The 25,789-nt window shown below is 40.4% G+C and overlaps 1 protein-coding gene across 2 annotated transcripts; it reads left to right on the plus strand.

Annotated features, from left to right (window-relative positions):
* The first annotated feature begins 571 nt into the window (after nt 1-571).
* On the plus strand, nt 572-25,789 carry SDAD1 (SDA1 domain containing 1). Of its 2 annotated transcripts, XM_065877174.1 has the most exons (22): nt 572-815; nt 3,075-3,179; nt 3,644-3,742; nt 5,730-5,840; nt 7,816-7,887; nt 7,973-8,073; nt 9,090-9,147; nt 9,680-9,754; nt 10,920-11,021; nt 12,249-12,318; nt 13,324-13,427; nt 15,284-15,341; nt 16,467-16,525; nt 17,141-17,217; nt 18,465-18,562; nt 18,669-18,745; nt 19,549-19,678; nt 21,164-21,258; nt 21,350-21,540; nt 21,648-21,732; nt 22,931-23,092; nt 24,898-25,789. In XM_065877174.1, exons 1-22 carry the CDS (start codon nt 726-728, stop codon nt 24,943-24,945), a joined length of 2,067 nt encoding a protein of 688 aa, XP_065733246.1. In that variant the 5' UTR covers nt 572-725; the 3' UTR covers nt 24,946-25,789. The 2 variants fall into 2 exon arrangements, with proteins under 2 accessions (XP_065733246.1, XP_065733247.1); XM_065877175.1 differs by lacking the exon at nt 5,730-5,840 and having other exon boundaries at nt 726-815; nt 24,898-24,945.

The following is a 25,789-nucleotide window of genomic DNA, read 5'->3' on the forward strand; positions in this document are numbered from 1 at the left end:
CTAAAAAAATAAAATAAAATATACAAGAAAACTAATTTACACCCCCCATTGACCTTTTTCCCCCTCTCCAAAATTGGATAGTGCTATCAACTCCCCAGGGATATTTTTAGCTTCTAACTTTAGGCTGTGAGTTTTTTTGCGGTACGCAGGCCTCTCACTGTTGTGGCCTCTCCCGTTGCGGAGCACAGGCTCTGGACGCGCAGGCCCAGCGGCCATGGCTCACGGGCCCAACAGCTCCGCGGCGCGTGGGATCCTCCCGGACCGGGGCACGAACCCACGTCCCCTGCATCAGCAGGCGGACTCTCAACCACTGCGCCACCAGGAAGCCCTAGACTGTGAGTTTTTTAATAAAAACTATTAATTCTCATATGTCTGTTTCATAAGAGTGTCAGGATGATGAAATAAACTAAGGTGTGTGAAGAAAGTCTTTGCATTTCAGACTATTTCAGGAACGCTAGACAGTAGCAGCGGTTGATCGAGGAAAAAAGCAAAAACCTCGTAAAAACCACTATAGAGCATTTCGCCGTGAGAGTAAGTTTGACACTCTGAGGCTCCCGTAGTCAAGCTCGCTTTAAGAGATGATGGCGCCGCCGGCCGAACTACCCATGTGCTGTTTCCGGTCGTACTCGGAAGCACGACTCCCAGGCGTAGCTGGGACTATCGGCAACTGCGAGCGGTGTGGGTTTTCTTAAAACTGCTCGTCTCGGAGCCAGTAAGCAGCTAACATGTCTAGCAGAAACAATAACAAGCTGCCCAGCAACCTGCCGCAGTTACAGAATCTGATCAAGCGAGACCCGCCGGCTTACGTGGAGGAGGTAGGAATGCGGCGCGGTGAGGCTAGAAGCCGGGACGTGGCTGGTTGAGACAGCGGCTGGAGGGAGGCGTGGAGTGGAGCAGGGATCCTGGCTCGCCTCGTGTTCTGCTCTTAAGTTCAGGGGTTCTTCGAGAGGAGAAAAGGGGTTAAGGGAGAGACATGCCACAGGGTTCGTTCCCCACCTTTTGAAATCTGCTGCCCGTCTGGGGTTTCTGCCTGCTCCATAGACCCTGCTGCCACAGAAACACCATTTAAAAGATCTCATTTTTGCTTTAGGGGTTATCTCCCGACCTCACTGAGGGGTCGAGAGACAAATGGTCCACCCCCAACCTCTGACTTCCAGACAGGTTTCTCAGGCCTTTTCTTTTCTGAAACCCCTAAATGGAATTAGTCTGTAACAGTGGATGAAACTTTTGTTTAGATTGTTTTCCACCGACGTCTGTTTCCGGGAGCCCGTGCTCGGTGCCATGGACTGTGTTGGGAAGGAGGGAGTATTCTCAATTATAAGGGACAGACATAAGAGCTTAGTATTATCTAGTTAAAAAACAGGATTCAGTCTCATCGGAAGCTGGCATGACCTGGATGTGAGAATTTACCTCAGGAAAAGATGAAGTTGAAAATTAGATTAGGTCCAGACCGTGAGGGGCTTTGTATACTGACCTCATACAGATTGTGAACATTAAAGGTGTTTGAGCTGAGAAGTGACAAAATGAAAGTGATGATTTTGCTACATTATTTTGCCAAGTGCTTTCTTCAGACACCCATTTTTCTGACCGGCATTAAACAGGTATTTGCTTCAGTTACTTGTACGTGCAGATGGCTAACACAATTATTCATCTTTTGATTGCCCTTCTCATTTCCCTCCTCCCCCAGATTTTCACATAGAAATATTTATGTGAATACATTTTAACAAATAGCGGTCTCAGTGGTTTAGGTCACCAGTAGAGAGAGACTTTCCAAAGATTCAAGCGAGTGGAAACAAAGACTAAGGAACAAATACAAGAAGTTAAGTAATATAGGTGAGGCTTTGAGATGTGTAAAGCACTGTAAACCATTAGCCAAAGTAATAGCTGAGAGTCTGTACAGCTCTGTATTTAAAAGCAGTGGTTTCAAAACTAACTCTGTATCCCGGCCCAACTGTTGACCAATTGTGTAACCAGAGAGGGTTAACCACTTGAGCCTACGTGTATTTTAATATGTGAGAAGGAGATAATACCTACAGAGGATTACTGTTTCATTCACTTAACAAATATTTATGCAAATTCACACATATTGTACCTCAATTTGGAGCTCACTGAACCAGTTAGGGCTGGTAATATAAAGAAATACTCATTCTTGGGACTTCCGTGGTAGTCCAGTGGTTAAGACTCCACGCTCCCAATGCTGGGGGCCTGGGTTCAATCCCTGGTCAGGGAACTAGATCCCGCAGGCCACAACGAAGCTCCCACGTGCTGCAACTAAGACCTGGAGCAGCCAAATTTTAAAAAAAAGAAAGAAATACTCTTTCTCCTTCTGAGTATCTCTCTCCCCCTCCCCTCCCCTCCCCCCTCTCCTCCTTTCTCCCTATCACTCTAACACATATACACATAGTTTAAAACCGTGGCCTAGGCATGAGAGTAGCTGTAGGGTGTGGAACTGAGGCCTTGTGAGTTCCAACATTAGACTGTTGGATTGTTGTTAGGATTAAACATAATTAAATGAAATAATGTACATGATGAGTTTGGCACGTAGCAAGTGCTGAATAAATGGAAGCTATTATTATTTCTGTGTGTCTGTTGCTTTCGCCTGTTAACACATCTTACCTAGAACTCCAGGATAAAATCATAATTATTATTTAAAAGAAGGGGAATTTTGACTGGAGAGCTTTGTGTACTTGAATTATAATTTACATTTTCTGACTCACACATTTCTGCAGATATTAGTACTCTATATACATGGACAATATAGTAGGGGGCCATTTAGATAGTAAATGGCAGTAGAGAGCCGGATCTGAATTTTTGACTCTTGTTTCACTGTTCTTTATACCTTACTACGTAAATTTCTAATGATAAGGGAAAGGGTCTTTAGATTACCCAAGATGTGCGCAGATTTTTCAAAACTCATTTTGAAGAATTCTGATAAGGAAAACATAGTGTTTCTACATACCTCTGCTGCATCTTTGTCTCAATGCCATTATCAAAGATTTCTAAGTAATTTTTAATTCTCTACTGAGAAAGTCTTATAATAGAAGGTGACCAATTTAAATTTTATTTTTCTACAGTTTCTACAGCAGTATAATCACTACAAATCCAATGTGGAGATTTTCAAATTACAACCAAATAAACCCAGCAAAGAACTGGCAGAGCTGGTGATGTTTATGGCACAGGTAAGAAGATAATTTTTGAGTAAAACGAAGACCAGTTGTTGCACACAGCTTGCAGAATATTTTCCACTTATGCCCAACCTCATTCCATTTGGGAGTGGAAACTTAATTTAAAAAAGAAAATTAATTTTCCCTTTTTGCAGATTTTATTTCCTCCTTATGTTCAGTTAGAGGATTTCACTAGAACTTTTCACAGAACCAACCGGAGCAAAAAAGCTTTCAAACTATTTGTTTTCTTCAAATTCATCATAAAAGCAGATTCTGAATCATGTCACATACTTTACTAAGACTAGAGGAAATATGAAAGGGGTCAGAGAGATCAGCATGTAGAAGAAAAATAGATGGTTTGGAGCCATCTACTTCTGTGAAACAGCCTTTTATTCTCCTTTTGCAGAACATCCTTAATATGTGCATATGAATTATAGGAGAGAAAGAAAAACTTCAGAAGAGCCTTTGCTTTGTTACAGATTGGTCACTGTTATCCAGAACATTTAAGTAACTTTCCTCAAGAGCTGAAAGATCTTCTGTCCTACAACCACACTGTCTTGGATCCCGATCTCCGAATGGTAGGACCAGTAGTTGGATTGATAAATTGTGCTGTGTTCCCGTGTTCGTATAATATATGTTTAAAGGAGAACAGCCTGTCATCTAAACATCTTTCTAAAATGTAAATCAGTGTGTCACCCGTACCTTAAAATCCTTCTGTGGCTTCTCATTTACACAGAGTAAAACTCAAACTTATTAACTTGGCCTGTAAGTCCCTACATGATTTGCTCCCTTCCTGTGTTTTTGACCTCATTTACTTTTCTGCTGCAGCCCCCTCTCTGACCTCTCCGTTCTCCCAGTATGCTAACGCTGCCAAGATGCTCTTTCCCCTTTTTTTGATGAGGTGATTCCTTCTAGTCATTCAAATCTCAAATGCATGAAGAATCCTAATTATAACCTATAGTTTTTATAAAGCTTAGTTTAGACATTTGGCTATTAATTGGCCAGTTTGACCATTTAAACATTGTTACCTTAGTGATTGACATTGGGTCCTGTCTGGGATCCCCTTTACCAGGCTAGTGCTCCCATTTCCCCCACCCGCGGGGAATGTTGGCTGCTAATGGCCCCCAGCTGCCCTTTCTCTGGAGCACTGTCTTCAGCTAAATGGGAGCCCTAGCACCTGGGAAGTGGCCCTCCCAGCCCACAGGTGGTATCTGACTAACCCAGAGGTTCAAAAGCCCAGCCCTTCCCAAGGTCCAACTTTGTGTTGCAGTTTGTGCTCCAGGGCTTCTCTGTAATCAGACTAAAGCTTGTCTCCAGCCAAGGACACATCCTTGCCCAGCTTTTCTCTGCCCTATCCTGCTTCTTTTACTTCCCTTCTAGAAGAGAGCACACCCTGGGCAGACCTCTGTAATAAATTGGGTTCTGCTTCTAGGGAACCCAACCAGAGGCATTTTCAAATCTTATATATCAGCTTTTCAAACACCTTTACAGCTGGTAGAACTTACACAAATATTATGATCAAAACATACTAATATCCTTTACCAAAACTTATAAAAATGCTAAGTCTGTAGATTGAACTTTGTTTCTTATTCTTGCATTTTCCCAGGCTTTCTGTAATACTTCAATTTTTATACATTTCTAGGATTATCTTAATTTGTTCTGGCCAAAAAAAAAAAAAAAATACCATCTCAGACAAGCCAAGGTTGGAGTCTCTGATTAACTCTCAGTTGGGACGTGGGACCTGGCAGCACAGCCTAATAGGCTTCAAACTTGAACCATTACAGAAGACTTACCTATAGGTCAAGACTTAGGTCAAGTCCTTGTGGGCCGTACAGATTGGAGATTTTGAGTGTGGAGACTTAGTGTCTTTCCAAGTAATTAGGTCTTCTTTAAGTTTTGTGTGCTAACAGTACCCAACCAGATTGGTCTGCAGGCATTATTAAATAAGTAAATGTCTGTATATTTCTTTATAGTGTTTTATGATGATTAGTGGGTTTTTAAAAATAATTAGGACGTTGCTAGGAAGCAAGGGATTGAGTCTGTATAATTAGCATTCCTCTTTAGAGTGTACTTGTGAAAGTTGGTGGTAAGCAAGGGTGCTACAACTACCATTGGGCCGTTCTTACTACAAACTGTATTTCAAAAGAATGCCTTGTCAGGTCACAAATTCAGTTTGATTATCCCAATTTAGTGTGTTATGTTATTGTAACCCACCTTTCTTATCTCTGTGGATTTACTGATCACTGCGTTTTTCTATGTTGACACTTCCTTGACCTCCTGTGTAAAGGAGCCTTCCTGCAGTCACTATGTATCAATGATATTACCCTGTTTTATTTCCTTCCTATATGAGTTATACCTGTTGATATGCTTACTTGCTTGCCTGTCCCCTCTTCTGCTCCACCCCCAGTGTAAGCTTCATGAGGGCAGAGACTGACTGTTCTGTTCCCATGCCTAGAATAATGCCTAGTTAGTAGAAGACGTTAAGTGCTTTCGGGATATACTTGCTCCATTTTCTCATCCTAGCTTTATCATTATCTTATAGTATGTTTCTTTTTCCTTCCTGAGACATTTTGCAAAGCTTTGATTTTGCTGAGAAATAAGAATCTCATCAATCCATCCAGTTTGCTAGAACTCTTCTTTGAACTTCTGCGTTGCCACGATAAGCTTCTTCGAAAGGTAAAGAGCAAAATCGCTCCATATCTCATTCTTCCTTGCAGTGACATGAAACGTATAGCATTTGGAGTCTCTTGATGCTTCATACTATTGGATACAGCTAAGAATAATTTTGATAGGAAAAAAATTGACCGTTGTGTGCATGCAATATAATGGTGATAGCTAACATTTATTGTTTACTTTTTGCTAGGTTACCATTTTCAGAGCATTTTACGTATTCGTTTACTCACAAAGTGCCCTGAGATAGGGGTTATTGTTGTTGTTATTTTATAGATGAAAAGGCCGAGGCACAGAGAGAGAGAGTGATGTTCCCAGGGTCACACAGCTTCTGAGTGGTGAGGCAGGAACATAAACCCAGGGAACCTGGCTCCAGAACCCAAGCCCTTTTCCGCTCTGCTGTACTGACCAGCTAAATCAGAGCATGGACTGGACACTCGTGGCTGCAACCACTCCCAGCCTCTTCCCCCCAAAACTGACTTTTTTTGTTATTAATATTTCCGTGTGACTTTGTGTTTGCTTGTATAAGTAAGACCAGAAGTTGAAGATTTATGAAAGAATTTTAAGAAACAGAAACTAAAGTGTACATACATTAACTTAAAAAAAAATTTTTTTTTTTTTTTTTTTTTTTCAAAACATTAAGAGACTGCAACCATTTGATTTTAGCCGTTATACTTCTTGGACTAACTTGTGAATAAAAGTGATCCAGGGGAGCATATTTTGGGTACCACTGATATTTGTAAAAATCCCAATATTGTCTTACATGCAGTTAGGGGCTTGGACTTTCCTTTTTATTTTTTTAATTTATTTTTTATTTTTTTTTAATTTTTTAAAATTTATTTTTGGCTGCGTTGGGTCTTCATTGCTGCGTGTGGGCTTTCTCTAGTTGCGGCGAGCGGGGGCTACTCTTTGTTGTGGTGCTTGGGCTTCTCATTGCAGTGGCTTCTCTTGTTGGGGAGCATGGGCTCTAGGGCACACGGGCTTCGGTAGTTGTGGCACACAGGCTCAGTAGTTGTGGCTCGGGGGCTCTAGAACGCAGGCTCAGTAGTTGTGGCACATGGGCTTAGTTGCTCCGTGGCATGTGTGATTTTCGCAGACCAGGGCTCGAACCCATGTCCCCTGCATTGGCAGGCGGATTCTTAACCACTGCGCCACCAGGGAAGCCCCGACTTTCCTTTGTAAAAACAAAACAAAACAAAACAAAAAAAGCAAATGTATTGAGATGTAATTCACATACAGTGCATCCATTTAAATGTACAATTCAGGGGTTTTTAGTGTAGTCACAGAGTTTTGCAACCATCACCACAGTCAGTTTTAGAACACTTATAGCACCCCCAAAAGAAACCCCATTCCCATCAGCAGTTACTTTCCATTTTCCCATCTGTCCCAGCCCTAGGCAAGCACCAATGTACTTCTGGTCTCTATAGATTTGCCTACTCGGGATAGTTCGTGTAAATGGAATCATATAATATGTAATTGTTTTGTGACTGGCTTCTTTCACTTAGTGAAAGTGAAAATTAAGTGAAAACACTTAATGTTTTCAAAGTTCATTCATGTTGTAGCATATGTAAGTATTCATTACTTTTTGTTGCCAAATAACATTTCATTGTCTGGTTATACCATATTTTGTTTATCCACTCATCAATTAATGGACATTTGGGTTGTTTTCACTTTCTGGCTGTTATGAATAATGCAGCTATGAATATTTGAACATTAGTTGGAAATTTATTTTCATTTCTTTTGGATATATAGCTAGGAGTGGAAATGTTGGGTCATATAACTTCATATTTAACCTTTTGAGGGTAACTTTCATTTTGCTTTACCTGCTTTTTTTTGTTTGTTTTATTTGTTTTTGGTCTCTTTTGTGATAGAATGAAAAGTGGGCAAAATTAAATCCTCCAGTACATTTATATTTCTCTCCAAATTAGGCAAGGTTAGAAATGTTGGTTAATGTGTATATGTTTTTGTTTCTTTTCCTCAGACTTTATATACTCATATTGTGACTGATATCAAGAATATAAATGCGAAACACAAGAACAATAAAGTGAATGTAGTAAGTACCCTTTTGTTTTCCATGTTTGCGGCATTGTACTACAGTATCATGCAGCTTAAGTCTTCTTTCTCCTCTTTTCCTTCAGGTATTGCAGAATTTCATGTATACCATGTTAAGAGATAGCAATGCAACTGCAGCCAAGATATCTTTGGATGTGATGATTGAACTCTACAGAAGAAACATCTGGTAACATCTATGTACCTGTCTCTTTCGAAATCGTCTTTTATTCACTTGTAATTACCACAGAACACATACACAAATATTTTTCTTGATTTTGAGCCCTTTAATATATCTCTGCCATAGATTAGGTTGGAAGTAAAACTATGGAGGCAATCCAAATGACTAATAAAAATATTGACTACCATTTCTTGAGCACTTGCACTATGCCTTACCTCATTCAACCTTCAGAACAGTGTAATGTAGCTTATTTGGGATTATTCCCACCTTATAGGTAATGAAACCCATAGGTTCATAAGTTTAAGTTTAGTAGCTAGTAAAAGGCAGAACTGAAATTCAAACCCGATCTGTCTGACTGAAATTCGGGCTCTTTCTACTCTGCCTCTCTGAAGATTTTCAAATCCATTTACCTTATATACTTAAATTATCATGTTTCCTAAACTTTGGCTTGTTGGTACAGTGTCCCAACTCATGTCTTTTGCTTTTCTTATTCACTAATTTTTTTTAAAATATAAAAGTAATATTCGTTGCAGCAGAAGATTTGGAGAAGCTAGAAAGTTTTTTTTTTTAATTATTGATAGTCCCACCCCCTAGAGATAATCAGTTAATATTTTATACTATTTCCTCCTGTCTTTTCTTTAATGTGAATTTTAAAGTATGGTTGGAATTTTGCTGTATTGTAGTTTCTTATTGGTTTTTTATTCCGCCCGCAGTTATCTTGAGTAGGTTTTATGTCATTAAAAATTCTTCAAAAAATACGTCTGAATGGCTGCATAATTTTCTGACACAAGACTGGGCTAAAATTGAATTAAATGTTTGCCTGTAGTTGACTATTTAGCAACCCGTGACTTTTTGAAATATTACAAACTATGAATTTTAACATGTCAGAAATATTTATTTATTTTGTGCCATTGTCTGTGCTGTCAAATACAGTCGAATGAAAATTCGACTGTATTCTCTCTGTATCTAAATGCACTCTGAGAGAGTGCATTTAGAGAGACTCTGAGAGAACTGTCTTCCCCCAGGAATGATGCCAAAACTGTCAATGTGATCACCACGGCATGTTTCTCTAAGGTCACCAAGGTGAGCACGTGTATGGCTGCGTGAAGGCACTGTCTGTGAGTAGCCCGCTTCTCCAGCTAGAGGGTGAAGGAGATGGGTGTGCGAGGAAGAGGTGGTGTGCGGACGTGCTGCTCGTGCTTAGGCTGCTTCCCTGGTTTATCTGCGCTTTAGAGGAGTCACGCAAAATTATGAGTTTTAAAAATGCTTGGTATTAAACGATAGCCTTAGCGTTTATCTTGTTTTCCTCTGTAATTCTTGACTGCCTGCTCTTTTATTGGACTCAGGCACAGCTGAAAGAAATTTAAGGACATGTTTGACTTTCTGTTAGAGGGGCTATATCACTTTTCTTGTGGGGGGATGTAGAAGTTCCTGACTTTCTACTTGAAGGATAACAACCGTGTAGAGCCGGGCTGAGACAGATGAGCCCAAATCCTACCATTCTTTGTTTTTTTTTCTTCAGATCCTAGTTCATATGCATGTGTAAAATATAGACAAAAGTATTTATTCTTTGTTGTAAGCTGGGATGAGTAATTGACTTTGAATTGGTCTTTAGATATTAGTTGCTGCTTTGACATTCTTCCTTGGAAAAGATGAAGAGGAGAAACAGGATAGTGACTCAGAATCTGAGGTTAGTTTAACCATAGATACTTCTGAAATTTACAGTTTAGCAGATTTTATTATTGTTTTCAGTACAGATTGTAAAAATTGGAAAGAAACTTAGACGCTACCTTTATCCTTTATTGAGTTCTGCCATGCTGAGATTTTATTCTATTTAGAACTTGTCACTTACATTCAGAAAGATTGGTTAAGTAACTAATAAAACTTAGATTCATTCAACCTTGTTCCTGGGGCTAAAGCTATATCTATAGCTCATCATATGAACTTAGAATAAAAATTACTGCCAATATATTTTTGAGGTTGAGTGTTGACATCATGGAAGTTTAGAGTGGAAAAAGGGAGAAGGGTAGTACAGCACCTTTAAAAGGAAGAATCAGGATTTATGATGTCATGAAATTTTCTTTATTAAAAAATATTTTTTATTAATTTTAAAAAGAAATTCCCTTCCCATTTCAGCATTTTGGTAACAAGAGTACTGGAATATGGGATAACACCTTTTGTTATTACTTTAGTAAATAATGTATGAACAATACATTCTTACTGTATAAAATTTCAAATACTATAGATAAAAGTTATCTTGATCCTTTCTTATTTCCACTTCCCAGTTCCTTCTTCATAGGTAACCATTTCATTTCCCATGCATTTCTGTGTGGATGTATATACGTATTGTCTTATGTGTGTGGTCTGTTTTTAAAACATATAAATAATATATGTATTATTTTGCAACCTGCTTCCTTTGTGATGACATATATAGATGTACCAGTGCATTTAGATATTCTTCTACGAGTACATATAGATCTACCTCATTCTTTTAACCTCCACATAATATTTCAGAATATGGATGTACTATAGTTTAAGCATTTCCCTATTGATAAATATTTGTTTCCAGTTTCCTTTTTCAAATAAAAACAAAGTTGCATTCTCTCTGTATATTAACACTTCAATAAAAACTAAAAGCAAAATAAAAACAAAAGTCAGTGTTGCAGTGAAAATCTTTGTATGAGCCTGTTCCTGCAGATGGGCAAATTTGTTTTTTATTGAATTTTTAAAGTTGTGTTTATTTTTCATAGCTGCATGCAAAGAGTATAAGTACAAAGAAGTGATTAAAAGGGTTATTCCTTGCTTCTATGCAGATTTTCCTTGTTTATAGTTTTACAAAGTAGTTTATTCTTCAGGATGAAGGACCAACAGCAAGAGACCTGCTAGTGCAGTATGCCACAGGGAAGAAAAGCTCCAAAAACAAGAAAAAGTTGGAAAAAGCTATGAAAGTCCTCAAGGTGAGACTTGTACCTGGGAAATGAGATAAGAATCATTAGAATGCAGAATATGTGTTCTTTAGAAAAGCTTTTAAGCATTTGGAATAGAGAAAATAGCATTTTGAAAGACTTAGAAATGTGTGATGACTTTTTAAGCACTGATTTTTTAGATGAATAAATGTTTTCAGCTCTAGCAAGATCTGTGGCTTGAATAAATTAATTTGATTAAATTCATTTGTTTTGATCACGATGTCTTCTCAGAAGAGTATGCAAATGAAGTACATTTTGTTTTGTAATAATTATTTGAAAGTCATTAATTTGGTCCTTGTGTGTTTTTTAATGTTCATATTTCCAAATCTCTTTAAGTCTCACAGGTGCTAATAGCTAGGACTTTTTGGCTGCATTGGGTCTTAATTGCTGTGCCCAGGCTTTCTCTCGTTGCGGCGAGCGGGCGCTACTCTTCGTTGCAGTGCGCAGGCTTCTCGTTGCAGTGGCTTCTCTTGTTGTGGAGCACGGGCTCTGGGCACACAGGCTTCAGTAGTTGTGGTGTGCGGGCTCAGTAGTTGTGGCACACGGGCTTAGTTGCTCTGAGGCATGTGGGATCTTCCCAGACCAGGGATCGAACCCGTGTCCCCTGCATTGGCAGGCAGATTCTTAACCACTGCGCCACCAGGGAAGTCCCCAAGATTTAATCTTAAAAACCACCTTTAGTTCTTCTAGTTGCAAGAAAGGTTTTTGGAACAAAGATTTTTTTTTTTCTTTTTAATTAGTGTGATGGGGACTTCCCTGGTGGTCCAGTGGTAAAGAATCCACCTTCCAATGCAGGAGACATGGGTTCAGTTGCTGGTTGGGGAACTAAGATCCCACATGCCACGAGGCAACTAAGTCTGCATGCCACAACGATTGAGCTCGCATGCCTCAATGAGAGAGCCCGTGTGCTGCAAACTACAGAGCCCACATACTCTGGAGCCCATGCACCACAACTAGAGAGAGAAAACCCACGTGCCACAACTAGAGAGAAACCCGAGAAGACTGCATGCCGTAACGAAAAGATCCCGCATGCCTAAACAAAAGATCCAGTGTACTGCAACTAAGACCCGATGCAGCCAAAAAAAAAATAAGGAAAATAAATAAATATAAATGGTGTAATGGACTTGATAACAGCCTTTAGCACATTAGCACATTTAATCCCAAGGGCCTTTCCACTGTAATTCAGAATGTAAATGTTTTCCTCTCCCTTTCTTTCAGAAACAAAAGAAGAAGAAAAAACCGGAGGTGTTTAACTTTTCAGCTATTCACTTGATTCATGATCCCCAAGGTACTATAATTATGACCTCCCAAGTTCCTTGTTGGCGTTATCTGCCTATTTAGATTCCTACCTTCAAGGTTACCAGGGAATATAAAATCCTTGGCACTTAAGAGACAATCAGTAAATGCTTAGTTGTTACCTATTGCTTGTAGCCTAGAGAATTCTATTCCAAAGCAGTGATTCCCAGTCCACAGCAAAATAAGAAAAATATAGAGGAACAGCTCTCTTTGCAATTCATGTCTTTAATAACACAGTACTTGTACTATAAGACATTGTGCTTGACCAAATGAAAAATTGACAATCTTTTATTAGTCCCTTTTTTTTTTTAACTGGTATGTGGAAACCAAAAGTTTGGGAAACCCTGTTCTAGAACACTAGTTCTCAAACTAGAGTGCACATTGGAATCACTTGGGGAATTTATAAAACTATACTGGTACTCGGGTCCTGTTATTCCCAGAGACCGATTAGGTGATATGGGGTATGGCTGGGCAGTGGGGCTTTTAAATGCTCTCTGTATTTTAGTTTTAGTTTGCTGACGCTTCCTCTAGGTCCGTGTTTCTCAGACTTTAAGGCACGTACTGATCACCTTGGGATCCTGTTAAAGTACAGATTCTGTCTGATTCAGTAGGTCCGGGGGTGGGGCCTGCAGTTCAGCATTTCTAACAAGCTATTAGGTGGACAGCTGCTGGTGGTCTGCAGACCACACTTTGAGAAGCAGGGCCCCAGAGAACTATAAGTGGAGCATCTGTCAACAGTAACTCAAGATGTTGATGCTAAAAATCTTGGAAATCCTTAAGACTTAACTTTGGGCACCACTGAAGGTACATTTGCCCGTGTGTGAGTCTTTTCACCGTCGGTCATGCCGCTGTGTTTACCGTCCTGGTTCTGCAGGGTGATTTCAGGCACAGCCATGCCAGAGTCAGTGATCACACGACTGCTTTTCTCTACACCTGCCAGATTATGTCGTATAGACCATGGGCCCACAGTATACTTCTCTGATGTTCTCCTCTCTAGATTTTGCGGAAAAACTACTGAAGCAGCTAGAGAGCTCTAAGGAGAGGTTTGAAGTGAAGATGATGCTCATGAACCTCATCTCCAGATTGGTGGGAATCCATGAGGTTTGAATTACATTATGTTTCTCTTGATGGACATTAGAAGTAGAATTTTCCTTGGTAAAAGGGCACTAAGGTAGAGCAGTGGCTTAAGTTTACCCTCCCAAACCATTTAAACCCATACAGTTTACAAAGGGATAAAATCTTTCACTCTGAAAATAGCTGTTTTTGTCACTTGGTTTTCTTATCACTTCGTATGGATGTTGAATTGTACATGTATTCAGTTTATGGACAGACTATTTTTGTTCTGTCTTTCTACTTTTTATTTTATTGTATCTATGTTTCACTTATACATTTTCCTGAGCCAACAGAGCCCGCATATTTCTATCAACTGTTATTACATTTCACAGTTTACCCCTTCATAGCTTTCCTGACTTCCAGCCCACTCTAGCAGGAGGATCATGTTTGCAAAGCTGAATTCTCTGGTCATTCACTTTATATTAAATTAGACTGCAAGAGCTCCTTGGTGGTATAATGTATATAGATTGTGTATACATATGGAAACCTCACACATACTCAGACTAACTGCCATTGTAGAAAAGGAAGGATTCCCAGAAATTCAGCCCATGAAGAAATGACCATTGAGGTTGTTCTCTATAGTTTTGCTCTTATAACTAGTGCTGTTCTGATCATCACTGAATGTGTTGCTTTCTTCAAAAAAAAAACAAGAAGTAAAACAGGCTCCTTCATGGAAAATCAAACAGTATAGACCTATATCCAGTTATAAATGAACAAATGCACTTGTTCCATTTCTCTAAGGAAAACTTAATATTTTGGTGAATAAATTGCTTTTTCTACATGGGCTGCAGTTCTAAAGCAGGATTACCAGGTCAATTCTTGTTACATTTGTGCAATAATTTCAAGTCACACCTGAATCTGAGCTCAGTGGAAAAGCAGAAGTGATTCTTAATTCAAGCATGGTTTGATGGAAATGATACTGGAGTTTCACATCTGGCTACAGTTGAACACCCATCTCTGTATTGAACCCAAGTCTTCCCTTTTACTTCTCTGGTCCTGGTTTTGCTCTGTGGCTAAAATAGAAAAAAATTTATTCTCATGTGATGATCTTTGAAAAAGACTAGGCCATCTCCAGAGTTTCTCTCCTTGAAGTTAAAGATTACAATTGCTTTAATAACTGGATCCTTGTCTCCTTTATCTAGGTAGACTCCAGAGTGTTAGTGGTTTCTGTCTAAAATATGGAGCTCAGAGTAATTCCTCCAGTGTGGCTGGACTGGTATCCCATAACAAAACTAGACTGTGGGTTTTTTGGTGATCAGATTACACTAGGCACTATTCAGATTTGAGTTACTATTATCTTTGAAGACTAAAAAATTGATTCTGCAGCCACACCAATTTAAAAGTAGAAGAGGAGCTTCCCTGGTGGCGCAGTGGTTGAGAGTCCGCCTGCCGATGCAGGGGACACGGGTTCGTGCCCCGGTCCGGGAGGATCCCACATGCCGCGGAGCGGCTGGGCCCGTGAGCCATGGCCGCTGAGCCTGTGCGTCCGGAGCCTGTGCCCCGCAATGGGAGAGGCCACAACAGTGAGAGGCCCGTGTACCACAAAAAAAAAAAAAAAAAAAAAAGTAGAAGAAAGTTGCTTTTTGACTGCCTTTTCACCCCCTGGTTTATTCTGTGTACACTTCCTTCTTCCTTGACATAATAGGATAGCAACAAGGCCTTCCTTTCTTTGGTTAATACAGCACATTGAATCATCCTGTAGCATGAATGCCGTTGAGAAAAAAAGAAAGTAAAAAAATGATTCCCAGTTAGCTGAGCTTGGTGATATAATTGCATCATGGAGAGATGAAACTCCACAGCTCAGCCAGAGATATATTAAAGTCAGTGCATTCTTCTTCCCACAGCTTTTTCTCTTCAACTTCTACCCCTTTGTGCAGAGGTTTCTGCAGCCCCACCAAAGAGGTAAGGCTTCCACTTGCCGTGTTCCTTTGGTGGCCTTGGGGTTAACCGTCCAGAGTCTTTTGTTCTGGAATTAATACTAAAGACAAGAGTTAGGAGTGAAGGGTGTTCTGCTTCAGAGACAAGGAGAGAAACCTGTATGTTTTCTTTCCAGATTCTGCCAAGAGGTAATCGTTCTGCTCATCAACTTTAAGAAATAATTATTTGAGGGGGGGGAAAACACCAAAACAAAATGTTAGTTTCTCAAAGCATGTCTTTTTGTAATACTATAAATACTCATGTGAAAAATTCTAAAAAAGAATTCTGACTATTTATTGTAACTTCATTATAGATACTAGGGTTTAACTTACTGCTTTCATTGCCCTCATTTATATTCTTAATTAAAAGCAACGTGAAAGCAGGAAGGAAGAGATGGTTGTTCTTGCCTTTGAACTTGAACCAGGGTAGGAAAGAAATGAACATTTATTGAACATTCAACGTGAGCCAAGCACTGTGCTAAGTACTTTACATACAGTCGTCTCATTCAATCCTCACTTCAATCCTGAGAGGTGTAGAAAGAAAAAAGAAAAAAAGACCAAGATCACTCAGCAAACAGTGGCTGGTTAGGCTTCACCCCACTCCTTTGTTTTGCCAGAGGCCTTGTTCTTTATCCATACTGCCCCTTTAAAGGGAGAGTGTGCGTATATATGTGTGCGTATATATGTGTTTGTACTTACTCACTGATTGAGCGACTTCTAGTCTGAGCACTGCATTAGACACCAGTGAACACAAAGTAACATCCTCACCTTCATAGAGCTTACATTCTAGAGGAAGATCCACAGAGTGCTGTGTGTAATATGTCCAGGTGACGGGAAGTATTTTGAGGAAAAAGGAAGCAGGTGAGGACAGTAGGGAGTGCTGGGGTGGGTTCTGTCTAGATTATGTGGTCAGGAAATCACTTTGATAAGGCAGCAGTTAAGCAGGGCCAGGAGGAAGCGGGGCAGTGAGCTGTGCAGATGTCGGGGTTGGGTGCTGGGGCAGAGGAAGCAGCAGTAGCATTACGGCCAGCGCGTGCTGGCCATGTTTGCCGTGCTCCTGAGGGCAGGGCGATAAACTGACTGTGGCCTTTCCCATCTCTGACCTTTTTAGAAGTAACGAAGATCCTTCTGTTTGCTGCACAGGCATCTCATCACTTAGTACCCCCAGAGGTGAGAACTCTTAAACTTTCCTTCTGTCGGGATCTAGTGCATACGTAGCCCCGCCACTAAGTGTATCATGGTGGCTTTTCCCACAGGGATTACCGTCCTCCCTGCCTTATTGAAACTGAGTAGAAGAGACACTAGCTCTTAAGGAGATACCCATAGCAGTTTACTCATAGAAGTAAAAACATTTTACTGTAGAAAGTAAAGTTTATTTTGGACAAGTTGTTGAGAATTCTGGTTTTGTTTAATTGCCAAATTTTATGCTGGGGAGGGCAAGAATATCAGTGAATTTATAGTGATGATTATTCAAAACTGATCATTGCTTTCTTTGATTCAAATAGTGTTGGAGGATCGTGGGTCAAAGCAATTTTTAATCCATGTTGAGAACTAATATTAAAGGCGAGCCAAATTCAATCTGAGGATAGCTAAGAAGAAGGCTGAAACCCAGAGTGGAATGTTTTTCTCAGTCTTCCTCAGTCAGTCTTGATCCTTCCAACTCCCAAACCGAAGGTGGAGGGCTCTTTTTCCACTGTAATAGTTTATGGTCCCTTCATCGTCAAGCGTTTGAGTAGGTGTAGACGTTTTACCAGCACTCATATCCTTTCTCTCCCTCCCGTTCAGATCATGCAGTCATTACTCATGACTGTGGCCAACAATTTTGTAACCGACAAGAACTCTGGAGAGGTCATGACAGTAGGGTATGTAGAATGTGGCAGTAGGCAGTGGGTACGGTCGTAACGCACTGGGTTTGCTTTCCATTACCAGGATGTAAAATTTCATCTATAATGTGCTCTCTGCAAAAACAGTTTAAAGTACACTTCAGTCTTCTCAGCAGGCTTGCTATTTTTAATTTATTGGTCAGAATTTTGAGCCAGAGAAAAGATATTTGCCCTTCTAATCAACATTTTGTTTTTTAACTAGCTTTCCCTCTTTCAAATGAATGCTTGTGTGGCAATCTAAATGTTTTTCTTCTGTCTTCTACCCTGAATTCCTATCTTTGCTGGAACAAATGATTCGTTATGGAATCATTTTTTAATCCCAAGGCGGTTCAGTGGCCCTTTTTATTAATTCAAAAGCACTTAATGAGTGTGAGCACTAATTTAAGGACGACTCATCTGTCCTAATAACTAAGCAGTATGCTGAACAGCTGCTTTGTATCTCCCTTGGAAAATATTGCTGGGATAACAGCCCTAAAGACCTTTAACTTTTCCTCATTTGACCTAGTACTACCTCCCCTAGAGTTGGCGAATAAATGCTGCTGTCATATACAGGCACACTTCCTTTTATTGCCCTTTGCTATATTGCTCTTCACAGTTACTGCGTTTTTTTACAAATTGAAGGTTTGTGGCAACTTTGTGTGGAGCAAGTCTATCGGTGACATTTTTGCAGCAGCATTGGCTCACTTCATGCCTCTGTAACATTTTGGTAATTCTCACAATATTTCAAACTCTCCACCAGCAAAAGGATTATGCCTCACTGAAGGCTCAGATGAAGGTTACATTTTTAGCAATAAAGGATTTTTAATTAAGTTACGTACTTTTTGAGACATAATGCTATTGTACACTTAATAGACTACAGTATAGTTAAACATAACTTTCGTATGTACTAGGAAACCAAAAGATATGTGTGACTCACTTTATTGCAGTGGTCTGGAACCAAACCTGCAATATCTCTGAGGTATGCCTGTATTTTACAGAGATGACACTGTTTCTTATTCTTCTAATAGAGGAAATGGCAGTAAACTGTCTGGAATCAAAGCCCTCTGAGGCTCCCCACCCTCACACTCTACCATGCTGCAGTTTTAAAGACCTAAGACCTATAAAACCCAACTTACGTTCCTTTTGATTTAGTCTTTTTAGAAAATATTCTTAGGTTGAACCACATGAAACTGCTGGGGGGTTTTTGTTTGTTTGTTTGTTTTAATTTATTTTTTTCCTTCTTTTAGAATCAATGCTATAAAAGAGATAACAGCTCGATGTCCTCTAGCCATGACTGAAGAACTTCTCCAAGACCTGGCTCAGTATAAAACACACAAAGATAAGAGTAAGTGGTGTGTTATTCTCAGTAGATCAAAGAGTACAGAGTAGTTCGTTTTTACCTCAATAGACTCTTTGCTCTGAAGTTTCTAATTAAAGGTATTATTTTCCAGATGTGATGATGTCTGCTAGAACTTTGATTCAGCTCTTCCGAACACTGAATCCTCAGATGTTACAAAAGAAATTCCGGGTAGGTGAAGCATACATATGTTGATCAAGGATTTGGTCTCAGAAAGTGAGGGTAATTTCCTACAATTTGAGTTTGAGTATTTCTGATGCTTCCATTAGGAGTATTGGTGATACATGTAGTTTTATTCTTTAAGCTCAGAATAAAATTGGTTGAATACTTTTGCTTAACTGTTTTATAGTTGGTATATGCTGTTTGAGGATGAATGACTCTTACAGACCTGTTAGACTGTTTGAAGTCAGCAACTGATGGCAGCATTGAACAGGCTGTTCCCTAACCAGATACTACCTCCTTCAAGTTGGGACAAAGAAAGATGCATGTATGTAACAGAAGGAGAGATCTCAAGACTTAATTGACGTTTCCTGAGGTGGATCAGAAGAAAGCAAGAAGGGGCTTCCCTGATGGCACAGTGGTTGAGAGTCCGCCTGCCGATGCAGGGGACACGGGTTCGTGCCCCGGTCCAGGAAGGTCCCACATGCCGCGGAGCGGCTGGGCCCGTGAGCCATGGCCGCTGAGCCTGCGCGTCCGGAGCCTGTGCTCTGCAACGGGAGAGGCCACAACAGTGAGAGGCCTGCATATCGCAAAAAAAAAAAAAGAAGAAGAAGAAGAAGAAAGCAAGAAAACAGTGGGCAAAGTTCTGGCTGGGGGATTTACTTTGACCCAAGACATTGGTGGACTGTTTTTGTCATTCGATTGCTTCCATTTTTTGTGATTCTCCCTCTCAATTCATAATCCTGGAGAATCCTTTTCATGAATAATGTTTTGCAGTTTAAGCACCTCATTAAAAACTACTTCCTTTCCTTTAGGGTAAGCCTACAGAGGCCTCCATAGAAGCAAGAGTGCAAGAATATGGAGAACTAGATGCCAAAGGTTACATTCCAGGAGCAGAAGTTCTGGAAGTTGAAAAAGAAGAAAAAAATGCTGAAGATGATGGAGGTTCATTTTTGTTTCACCATTATTCAGGACAAAATCACTCCTGCTATATCTGTATTGATCTTGAAATCTTTATATTGTTTGGACATTCATTCAGCAGATGCTTCCTGGTAATGACTGTGTGCCACACCCTGTTACAGGCACTGAAGGTCAAATGGGCATGGTCCTGCTCTGAGACAATTTACATTCTGGTGTAGGAAATGCCTTTTCATGTCCTTCAGATTGGCTGCCCCTTATCAAGGGCATGCTGTTTGGCACTTGGGAAAGATAATGGGTTTCTTTTGTTGCCTAGAAAAAAATAATGAAGATTAGTCTATAGCAATCCTCCTGTTGAAGGAGAATGCTTGTTGAACTGGTCAAAGAATGCTTGAGGAACTCCATTCTCATTTCCAGGGTTAGCATTTACTGCATTGGTTGCTAGGGTCCTTTCTTCTTCCTGTTCATCCCTTCATTATTTCAACAAAACTTTCGTAAGCACTAGCTATGAGCCAGCCACTGTCAAAGCCAAGATGAGTGATATGGTTCTTGTCCTTGAGGGTCTTTCATAAACAGCTAATAAATCATCAACAGGATTTATGATTGGAGTGGGGTAGAAGGGTTGAAGAGAGGTCAGGTCCACCTCAGAGGTTCAACAAAGGCTTCAAGGAAATGGTGACCCATGAGCCGTATTTGGAATGATTAGTGAGCAATGGTAGTATAGTGGAGACTTGCTAGGCAAACTGTGAGCAAAGTACTGAAGGGTTTAGGAGACTATTAGAATGTAGGATACAAGGTGATGCACAGAAGGCGATGAGACTAGAGATAGAGGTGGGGCCTCACGTGAGTGGCTGTGTAGGCCATGCCTAAGAGCTGGGACACTGTCTTACAGAACATGGGCATCTGCTGAGAGACTGCAGGTATCCTTCATTTTGAAAGCTTACTGTGGTGGCTCCGTTAGGAACTCTGATACCTCTTTACTGAGGTGTCTACAAGGTTCTTATACAACCAAAAGTTTCTGCCTTGGTTCTCTGAATGACTTGTTTCTAACTAATTTCTCAAACGTATAAATGTGCTTAGACAAGTTAAATAACTTGTATGTGGCCACTGTAAATGTACACGTACAGTTCTGGTGGACATGGCTAGTTGGGTGGAAAGAATGTAGGCTCTAGAGTCATATATGATTTTCCTAATTTCAGTGTAGGCTGCATTTCTAGCAGTGTGGCCTGGGGCAGGTTACTTAACTCTGGACTCTATTCCTCTTTTGTTGAGTCACGAGGGTTAGAGAAAGATTGTAAAGTTTTGGCTCATGGTGGATAATAGATCAGTGGTTGTTCTCCGTTCCTTGACTTAATTAAATTGATGTGGTTTATTTAACAGTAATATTGCTCAGTTCTTGGTGAGCATCTATTTGAGGTTCATTACCTAAGTTTTCTTTTGCTTGATTTATCTCAGTGTACCATGAACACTCAACATAAAGTGGGTGCTAATGGGGTGCTCCTTTTCACACAGATGAGTGGGAAAACACGAGCCTCAGTGACGAGGCAGTTTCTGATGGCGAATGGGTTGACGTGCACCATTCTTCCGATGAAGAACAGAAAGAAATCGTGAGTCCTAAAATGTCCTTTTCTCAGTGTTGAGGGGCTACGCCCTCACTGGAGCTAATAGCCGTTTAAGCCTGTGTTGTGTCCTTTCAAGTCTGAGAAGCTGAACAGCATGCCCTTGGAGGAGCGGAAAGCCAAAGCCGCGGCCGTCAGCACTAGCCGAGTGTTAAGTCAGGAAGACTTCCAGAAAATCAGAATGGCCCAAATGAGGAAAGAACTCAACGCTGCCCCTGGGAAAGCCCAAAAGAGGAAATACATCGAAATAGACAGTGATGAGGAGCCCAGGTAAGACAGTGTGTACACCAGGTCTTCAGTCAGCTCACGCGATTATGAAAGTATTAGGAAAAGGAATTCCATCCTTGTTACATATTACATTTTTTCCTTCACCCCAGGGGTGAGTTACTTTCTCTTCGGGACATTGAACGCCTTCATAAAAAGCCAAAGTCTGACAAGGAGACAAGACTAGCAACTGCAATGGTGAGTGGGGCATGTCATTGCCTAGTTGTTTAAACAGAAAGCAGATAAAGTGAAATATGACTCAGAACTTGTATAGGCACAGAACTGCAGGGTTTTTTTGGCTGCGTTGGGTCTTCGTTGCTGCGCGCAGGCTTTCTCTAGTTGCGGCGAGCAGGGGCTACTCTGCGTTGAGATGCGTGGGCTTCCCATGGCGGTGGCTTCTCTTGTTGTGGAGCACGGGCTCTAGGCGCGCGGGCTTTAGCAGTTGCGGTGCGTGGGCTCAGTAGTTGTAGCTCCCGGGCTCTAGAGCACAGGCTCAGCAGTTGTGGCACACGGGCTTAGTTGCTCCGCGGCATGTGGGATCTTCCCGGACCAGGGATTGAACCCGTGTCCCCTGCGTTGGCAGGCGGATTCTTAACCTCTGCGCCACCAGGGAAGTCCCTGCAGTATTTTATTTTAATGTTTTAAATAAAAGTATAATTAACATAGAATAAAAGGCACAGATAAGAGGTGTTCGGTTAGATGAGTTTTAACAACCTGATAGCCACATATGTAACCACCGTCTAAGACAAGCTGTAGAGCACAGAAAGGCACAGTTATATGTTCACGGTCTCAGGGAGGCTCAGTGCATTTACCAGAGCTATGAGAAAAGCAGGGGAATGTTTAGTCATTAAAGAAAAGCCAGAGACAGTTAGAGCTGCCTCAGGCAAGTCCTGTGGCTGTTTGCGACTGCAACCTGCCTACCTTTCCAGCTTCATTTTCTCTACCTTGACTTGTTTCAGACGCCATTCCAAATGGCCTCCACATTACCCTCTATTCCATTTGTACTGACACTTGTTTAGATGTTTGAAAACCCATGTTCTTTCTCCACCACAACTTTGCATATACTATTCCTACCTGAAATGCTCTACTCTTCCCTCCTTCCCTCCTTTCCTCACCAGGAAGGCCTTCATCCTGCAAAAAACAGCTCACAGGGTCTCCCTCTCTCATAGGCTCCTCTGGCCTCTAAGAAACCTTTTCTTCCACTGAGCTCCCCTTGCCCAGTTACAACACATCATGGTCATTTCTTCCCCTGGACTGAACTGAGTCTCTGGGGAGCAGTGACTGTGTGTTCCCTCCACCTTAGTGTCCTTGGCATCCAGTGGAGCTGGCACAGAGGAGATGTGTATGTTGATGAGATAACTCCTGCAGTGGTATTTGTGTGTGTGTGTGCTGATAGGCTGGAAAAACAGACCGAAAAGAATTTGTGAGGAGAAAAACCAAGATGAATCCATTTTCCAGTTCCACGAATAAGGAGAAGAAAAAACAGAAGAACTTCATGATGATGCGGTATAGTCATAACGTCCGGTCAAAAAATAAGCGTTCCTTCCGAGAAAAGCAGGTGAGCTCAACTTGAAGCTTGACTGGGTAGAGTGATATTGTTCTAAGACTTCTCTACATTTGAGTGGAGTTGTGCCTTCTAAAACCTTGTATTATGTGTGTCTTAGGATTAATGGGGTGCATTATTGGAGAGCATGGAGAGGTGGAAAGTGGCCAGGGCTTGTAAATCCTAGACCTGACTTTGTTGAGATTCAGCTGTGTGACCAAAGGGAGGCGATTTTCCTCCTCTATAAATAAAGGAGTTTAAACTAGATGGTCCATTCCTATGCTAAAATTCTCTTGACATTGCATCTGTGAAATATATCGAAATTAACTGAATAATAATTTTTGAGTGTTTATTATATGGTACTTTTTTCCAAAAAGCAAAAATTATATGTGGTAATATCTCAGTAACAGTTTCAGGAAAGCAGTACAAACTTAACAGTTCTGTTGTTGGCATGATCCTTTCTCTGTGTACCCTTCTGCAAAGCCATTATGTTTACAGACCTTTGGAATTGTGTTTTATCCATTTCCAGTCTTTGATGGGTAGTCCTGTGCTGCTCTGTTGGCTTGCTTATTTCATAATTCATTGTAGTAAAACAAATTTACGTTTTTATATCCTCCTCTACTGCCAATGTACCAGAGTGTATATCTAAATGTACTAGGAAGAATCTCTAGGAAGTCAGGTCAAGGGAAAAGTAGTGCCACGTTCTGAACCAGCGTTCCTAAATTGCAAGCCAAGGATGAGCCTGCCAGGCCTGAATGTGACAGCCAGCTCTCCAGGGCAGGGCTCCATAGGTGTGGGAACCAAGTCAGTATGACTAACTGTTTATTTAATCATTCTAGTTCTAAGCTCTTCAACAATGTTATGTAAGTAGTAAAGTGGCAGTAATTTTGATTAGAATTTGTTGAAAGTTTAGGTGAAAGGAAAGGTGCCATTAAATAGTCTGAATTTTGCCAATTTAAATGCACGGTTGAATTGATTGAATTCATTAGTTTATCCTTCCCCTGCCCTTTATAAGATTTTTGGGTCGAGGAAGTAATGACCATCCAGTTGGCAGGCCTTGCTTCGTTTTGAGGTTTTTGTGACCTTGCTACATGTTATCTAGGGGTGTTCCCCCAGCCCCTACTTCCTCTACTCTTTAGCATGCTTTTTTTTGGCATGATAGAGAAGCCTTGCTTTGTTCCTGTCAGTACCTCTTTCAAGATAAAATACTTCTCTCAAAGATTGAAGAATTTTGTAAGAGGAAGTTGGTTCACTGGATATGTGCTATAGTTCATGTGAACAATATGAACAGGTACTGTGATTAAACCGACTTTACAAATGAGAAAATAAGACGTAGATAGCTGAATCTGAGAAATACCTTCTTAGCCACGCAAATTAGGTTAAAATGCACTGGTTGATTTTTTTTTTTTTCTACCATAAGCGTCCCAGTTACTCTGCATATCTACAAAGACATACCAAGACCCAGATCTGAGCTAAAGGCAAGGAGTCAGTAACTTAAAGTCATAAAATTCAAAAAGCTTGATTAGAGCCAGGCAACTTCCACCCCCAAAAATGCTTTAAAGTTTCTAGGACTCAGAGAGTGGTGGTTGCGTGGGAATTAATGGAATCATATCCATCGCACACTTAAGATGTATACATTGACCTTGGTTATCTTCTTTTTATAATTTGGGTTTATTCTTAATCTTTTATTTAATATTCTGTTGTTTTCTTTTGGGAACTGTAAGACTTTATAAGGACGTTCATAGGTTTGCTGTGAACATTGGTCCTGTGGTCTTTTTCTGTAGACCATATTTACATTTTTTTTTTTTTTAATCTTCCAGCTGGCGTTACGAGATGCTCTCTTGAAAAAGAGAAAAAGAATGAAGTAACTTCCAAGCAAGTTTTCCATTCCAGGGCGAATGCTAAATTCGTGTCATTACTCTGAAAACTAGTACATTTAGAATGTTTACATTAAAAAGTCCAAAAGCACTATATTGTGAAACCCACAGTAAACTTGGTAGCTTCTGGTGTTCTTATTTTAGAGATGGGTAGGGGTGGGAATGTTTAAAATGTAAACAGTAATGGTGTTGTAAAATCATTTTCATCTAGTGTTCATGAAAAAAAAAAATATATATAGAGAGAGAGAGAGAGAGAGTGCCTATTAATTGTCACTGAAGATATAAAATTGAATGAGCCACAACTCCTCAATCAAGGTATTTATAGCCTATTTGTAGGATGGGGCGAGGGGCAAGTATGTATCTGTGTATTTACAGTGTTGTATAAATAGTTCTCTAGTAGAGATAGGTTCATGCTTCTATGGGGTCACAGAGCCTTATGGACTAACTCTGCAGGGGATGGGAGTTATATATTCTCTTAAAACAGGACAATGTTACAAGAGTAAGAGGATCTTACTTGTAAATAGGCTTACCTGCCGAAAACAGGTCCCTGCTGTACAGATTTTGGGTAGACAATATAGCTTTTTTAGTCCATCCATCCAAAAGATGTAATTTTTTTTTTAATGCCAGATACTGGCTTTTTGGTTAAAACCTTGCTTTTTACATTGCCTTACGTATAAATAGTAATCTTGGAGTGGCCTCAGTTCATCATCTGGGCTGCTCATTCTTCCATAGAGGAAAAAGAAATTAGAGTTTCCTCAGCCTTCCTTCACCCTGTAATATGTTCATCCCACCGTTTGCCATGTCTCACTCAATAAAAGGTTTCTAATGTCAAATA

The sequence above is a fragment of the Phocoena phocoena genome, chromosome 5 (genome assembly GCF_963924675.1).
Source record: "Phocoena phocoena chromosome 5, mPhoPho1.1, whole genome shotgun sequence".
NCBI classification, from domain to species: domain Eukaryota; kingdom Metazoa; phylum Chordata; class Mammalia; order Artiodactyla; family Phocoenidae; genus Phocoena; species Phocoena phocoena.

Excerpts from the sequence above, each read along its gene's own strand:
- SDAD1 (XM_065877174.1), top strand. The coding sequence starts at position 726 with ATGTCTAGCAGAAACAATAACAAGCTGCCCAGCAACCTGCCGCAGTTA. Across the intron at positions 816-3,074 it reads CGCCGGCTTACGTGGAGGAG|TTTCTACAGCAGTATAATCA; the intron begins GTAGGAATGCGG and ends ATTTTTCTACAG. Across the intron at positions 9,755-10,919 it reads ATAGTGACTCAGAATCTGAG|GATGAAGGACCAACAGCAAG; the intron begins GTTAGTTTAACC and ends TTTATTCTTCAG.